Raw genomic sequence first — 6,208 nt, 5'->3', positions numbered from 1 at the left:
TTTAATCTGGCTAAACTGTCAGCTTCTACAACATCTAGTGGCAATGAGTTCCACATTTTAATTACAAACTATGTAAAAAGAACATCCTTTTGTTAGTTCTAAACCTGGTACCTACTAGTTTCATGTTATGACCCCTAGTTCTTGTATTGTGAGAGATAATGTATAATAAATCCTTATTTACTTTTTTTCACCATTTAGTATTTTGTAAACTTTTATCGTGTCTCCCTTCATGCATCTTGAAGAGATTAACATCATATACCTGGACTTTAAAAAAGCCTTTGATCTGGTGTCCCATGAGCTCCTCATAGAAAAACTGGCCAACTGTGGCCTTGGCTACACCACAGTCTGATGGCTGGGAAATTGGCTTTGAGGTTGGACCCAGAGAGTAACAGTAGATGGATGTGAATCATTATGGTGCCCTGTGACCAGTGGTGTCCCCCAAGACTCTGTCTTTGGACTGGTTCTCTTTACCATCTTTATCAACTATGTGGACATCAGTGTCAAAAGCGCACTGGCCTAGTTTGCCGATGACACTAAACTTTGGGGCATAGCGTCCACACCTGAGGATAGGCTAGTGATCCAGGCCAACTTGGATAAGCTTAGTAAGTGGGTAGATATAAACCTGATGATGTTCAATACCAAAAAATGCAAGGTACTCCACCTCGGGGGAAAAAAAATCTGCAGCATGCTTATAGGCTCGGTTGTGCTACGCTCACTAGCACCATGGCTGAAAGAGACTTGGGGGTTGTGATTGACCACAAGATGAGCATGAGCCACCAATGTGAAGTTGCAGCTGGTAAAGCAAACAAAACTCTGGCATGCATCCATAGATGCTTCTCAAGTAAATCTCAGGATGTCATCCTCCTGCTGTACTTGGCCTTGGTGAGGCCGCAGCTGGATCCAATTCTGGACTCCACAATTCAAGATGGATGTCAAGAAGCTTGAGAGAGTCTAGAGAAGAGCCATGAGGATGATCAGAGGGCAAGAGAATAGGCCTTGTGATGAAAGACTGAGAGTCATGGGAGTCTTCCGCCTGGAAAAGCACAGGCTCAGGGGTGACCTGGGGGCTGCCTATAAGTACATAAGGGGTGCATATCAGGATCTGGGGGAACAACTGTTCACCAGAGCGCCCCAAGGGATAACAAGGACCAGCGATCATAAACTCCTCAAAGACCGTTTTAGGATGGACATAAGGAAAAACGTCTTTACTGTCCGAGCCACCAAGGCCTGGAACAGACTGCCACCAGAAGTGGTGCAGGCACCTATACTGGACTCATTCAAGAAGAGTTTGGATGCTTATCTTGCTGGGATCCTTTGACCCTAACGGATTTCCTGCCCCTGGGGCAGGGGGCTGGACTTGATGATCTTCAAGGTCCCTTCCAGCCCTAATGTCTATGAAATCTCTTTTCTAAAATGAATAAGCCTAGCCTCTTTAGTCTCTCCATGCCATTAATTACACTTGCTCTGCTCTGTGCTTTCTCTAGTTCTTCTATACCTTTTTTGAGGTGGGGGTACCAATATTCAAGGTGTGGATGTGCTATGGATTTATGAAGGGGAATAACGATATGTAAAATTATAGCTATGATGTAATCACAGAGCTCTAATTTACCTATATGATGTAACTGTAAAATACAGTTCTCTGACTTCTTGTCAACCAGCAAAGATAAATTATAATCACATCTGGGTTTTTGGCCATATCTGAAAAAACATACAATGGCCTGATTCTGCACTACTGGAATCAGTGGGAGCTTTGCTATTATTTTCAATGGATATGGGATCAAGCTCTGAAAGATTTACAAAAAATATTCTTGGATTAGTTTCTTGTGGTAAAGCAGGTTCTTTTTTGGTTTTTGCATTTAAAATACGCATAGATCTGTCAGTCATCCTCATACATACAGCTCGTAAAGCTTCCTCCTTCATGTTATGGACATCTAGCTCTTGCTGTTGAGCATCTAATTCCTTAAAAAGAAAAAAAAGTTAAAAAAATGAAAGTTAAGAATTACCAACAGAAAAAAATCACTTTTCTATTTGACATATTTAATATTTGCAAATGCAGTAAATCATGTAGCTATACTTTTTAAATGTATGAGAAAACAGGTTGAGATCCAGCCCCCAAATAGCTCTAATGTAAGTCTCTGATGACTTCTTTACAGTGTTATGGTCTACTTTACGTGAATAAACTTCATATTCTTATTCGTATTTTGCCAATAATTGTGAATCATTTTCACCTCTCTTGTTTTTTTCTTAAAGGGACAGGCAAATTAAAAATTACCTTTTAAAAAATATCCTCTTTTTTATTGTAAATATTTAGATCACTTAACTTGAAAGAATTCTAAAAATATAAGCATCTTTTTACAATTTATATACTTTTCCTATTTATTCCGTTTTAGAAACAAACAAAAAAACCCTACTCAGATTCAGGTTTCATCACTCTCTTAAATAAGTAATCCAAAATTTTCCAGCTTGCTGAGGCAAGTTATTTATGCTTGGATCCTGCAAACATTCATAAATATGCTTAATTTTCACTATGTGATTAAAGTTAAGCATGTCAGTGTTTGCAGAATTACGTCAGAGTTGCCCTATCTGTAGGAGGATAATAATGAAGGGTAATGAGGATAATTTAGTCTTTTGTAAGCCAGTTTGAGATATACAACTAAAGATTAACACTAGTAGTAATAGTAGGCATCTATCTGTCTCACAAGACAATAGAACTGTACAAAGTCAGGCATCAGCTTGTTGTACATCTGAGTTGTCACTGTTGAGTCCAATTCATGAGTAACAGCATCTTCCGCACTTATCACATGTGACATTCATATTAAATGATACTAAATGTGGTGCAGGGTTCTTCCTGAGATTTCTTCTTTTCTCTGCATGTTGGGATCTTCTTTCCTCAAAAGCCTTCATTCCATATGTAGTAGATTGTTTCCAGGCACTAAAAATTACTAAATATTACTTTGTTCCTAATCAGTTTCATTTTCTAATCCTCATGCACTAACACAGGGGTGCTCAACCTTAGACCCCTGGCACCTTGTCATCTAGTCTGGGTTCGTGGGAAGCCCCATGGGCTGTAGCCCTGCATGCTACATCTGGTGGGCAGGGCACTGCAGGGTTGGAAAGTGGTGGTAGAGGGCCCTAGAGCCCAATCCCCACATGCAGAGCACGGCAGAAGTGGTGCAGGGGCCTGGGGAACCAATACTGCCCCACAGGGGTGGCAGAATTACTCAGGGCCTCCTCCTGGTGCGCAGGGCCAGGAGGAGATGATGTGAGGTACTAGGGCCCTGATCCCAGTGCACAGGGCTGGGCAGAGGCAGCACGGGGTTCCAGTTTCCTGATCCCAGCACACAGGGCTAAACAAGGGTGACACAGAGTCCTGGGGCCCCAATCCTGACACATGACGCTGGGTAGGGGCAGTGAGGCGTGGATTCAGACATATGGGCCTGATCCTGGGGTGTGGAGTATGATCTGGCCGGTAGCCTGGCCCCAACCCACTCATTTGGCTTGTGGGGCCACAAGGTTCAGCGCCACTGCATCAACACAAAGTTTTGTATTAAAATACCTTGGTTTTCTGTGAAAATAGTTGTTCTTTAAATTTTCTAGTATTTCTGTGTTGTACATGGAAATTATGGAGGTAGTTCAGGAACATTTTAGACAAACAGGAAATACTCACCTGCAACAATTTTTTATTTGTAGCCTTCATTTCCATATATTTAGCTTGATCTTCCTGAGACATATTTTTTATTATATCATCTGCTACTTGTTTTTCACGCTCTATATCTCCTTCCACACCTTGAATTAATTTTTCCTTGCTGTAAGGGAAAGGCAAGTGCAGGTACTTTTTAAACATAAACTAGGTACTAGTTATCATTTTTATCTGTAGGGAAAAAGGTACCCATTCCAAACTCTTCCTTCATTTCCCACTCCCCTGAAACAATCCAATTTCACAAAAAAACCAGGCAATGACCTTTTTACCCTCCAGATGAAAATATGCTCCATCAGATAGTGAAGTGCTACACCATTATAGGGTTGTTTTTCCTCTGAAACATATGTATGATACACTGTATATTAAAGACAGCTCAATTATTCATTCTTAACTCATATTGGAAATCAATGTAAGTTCTGCACACAAAACAAGCTTAATTTAAAATAACCATTGCATGGTTATACCCTCTGCATGCTTTTTAAATAAAGGATGACAGTGGGCGCATCTACATAAGATGCTACAAGTGCAGTAGATTAAATCTAATACACATTAGCTCGACAGGCAAAAATTGTACTAATGTGCTAATGTACAGTAGAATGAATCAATCTATTGAGCATTAGCATCCCAAAAAAGCATGTGCCAGTGCTACTGTGCAACAGCACTGATTACAGTGCATTAAGTTAGTATCTGTTATTACAGGTATTAAATGTAATGCATCGTAATTAAAGCACATTAATGCATGTGTAGATGTGCCCTGTGTGACTGATTTAAGCAACTGTTAGAGAGAGTAGCTTCAATAAGCAGATTTTATTTACAAATTGGTAAATTATAAAGAGGACAATTTCAAAATATAGATTTTCTTTTTAAAATGTGTATAACACTTTGAGATATTACTTATTCAATGACGGGATCCCATTTACAAAATAAACTTCTTCCCACTCTCTGTATTTCTTTAATTGACCCCAACCTTCTTTTCTCTGTAAACTTGCCGCAGTGTCTCAATTTGATTTCTCCTGTGCAATCTAGACGTGTGAGGCCTAATAATTTTTCTGCCAGACTTCCTTATTGCGGGTCGATCCAATTAAGCCTTAGACAAGGAGAAGAAATTGCTCAACCTAGTCAATATTTTGCTAAAGACGTTCTGCCTTTTCTTTTTTTTTCAAAACTACCTGTTTGTTCATTGAGTACAAAGGTTGGAACAAAGAAAAATGCTGTCTCACCACATGACTTTTTAATGCACAGGAAAATGCACAAACATACATATGCTGTTTGGAGAAACAACAATAAGGTAAGAAACTTTACAGAATCTTTTAAGTAACCAATGTACTATCGTATGTGTACAGAAAAAGTTGTTGGTTCCATAACTTAGTTGGTAGACTGGAAATAAAGCATACATTAATGATACTTTGGGTACCTGAACTGATCTGAACCTTGGAAAAGCTAAGTCACTAAGTAAGTTATTTTATGTTAGATGACTAAAAGTCAGATTTCTGACAAATTGTTTATTTCCTTGAAAACTGAATTTTCCACCAGTTTCAATTAATGTAGGCAAGCAGAGCACATCATTAGGACAAGAAATATTCTAAAAAGGCCATTTATGTGGGCCAAGTATCTGTGAGCTCAGATAAGAGGAGAATGTTGTGATATTAAGTGTACTTCGAAACACTTTTTCTCAATTTGCTTTATTAAAAAAATCTATCACCTTATTTTATTTTATTTTCTTCTGTTGATGTTCACAAGACTGTTTTAACTTTGGAAGCAAATGATTATACAAGGAAGATGTGGCTGATGAATGTTGACCATTAGACATAAAAGTAAGGTTAGCAGGCCTCTCTTTGTATCAGAGATATACAAGTCCTGTTTAAGAACGAAACCTATAAATGAGTTGGGCCAGCCAACCAGGTCCACCAATGGCTGAGTTTGTTATAAACAAATCAAATGAACTAGTAAACATGTGTCTGCTTCCTCCTCCCCACCCCCAAAATATACTGATTGCTTTCTCATACAGGACAACGTTTGGAATGAAATGATTTTTCTGGTGGGCAGTTTATATATTTGTATGAGCTGAAAAACTTTGGGACTTGTTTATATTATTTTTTGCTTAATTTAGCAACTATCACCCTAATTTCTGAGTTACAATAATGTTCCTAGTTTGGACGGCTAAAATGACTGCTTAAAGTTTGCCCTTTTTGCTTTCTAAAGAGCAAGGCTAAGTACAGGCATTTGGGAGGTTAAATCGGGTTCAAAATGGCTGCCTGATTTAAACTTAGATGGTTCCACTGTCGACCTTACACTTTTGGTTTGACTCATCTGATTTAGGTCAAATCAGTGCATGGAACTTCTGTCCACTTCCTCTGTGCAGCCCCAGGGCTGGAAAAACCTAGACTCTGGTCCCAGCCCTGGAGTTGCTCTTTTCACTCACCCCTTCTGCTGCACTGGTCTATTTTTGTGCCCCACTCCCTGGCGCTTTGCTCCCCACCAGCCAGCGATCTCAACTCCCATGCCACA

The 6,208-nt window shown here is 39.5% G+C and overlaps 1 protein-coding gene across 1 annotated transcript in view; it reads right to left on the bottom strand.

Annotated features, from left to right (window-relative positions):
• Positions 1–6,208, bottom strand: part of IFT74 (intraflagellar transport 74) — an 80,193-nt gene that overhangs the window by 39,555 nt on the left and 34,430 nt on the right. The window contains exons 9-10 of the mRNA XM_019554731.1: positions 3,668–3,806; positions 1,897–1,959 (exon numbers count right to left, since the gene is read on the bottom strand). Coding sequence (XP_019410276.1) covers positions 1,897–1,959; positions 3,668–3,806 — 202 coding nt within the window. The remainder of the gene's footprint in view (positions 1–1,896; positions 1,960–3,667; positions 3,807–6,208) is intronic.

The sequence above is a fragment of the Crocodylus porosus genome, unplaced genomic scaffold (genome assembly GCF_001723895.1).
Source record: "Crocodylus porosus isolate Cpor-Errol unplaced genomic scaffold, CroPor_comp1, whole genome shotgun sequence".
Taxonomy (NCBI): Eukaryota; Metazoa; Chordata; order Crocodylia; family Crocodylidae; genus Crocodylus; species Crocodylus porosus.
The sequence above is the reverse complement of the archived record's forward strand: the minus strand, read 5'-3'. Positions and strand labels throughout refer to the sequence as shown.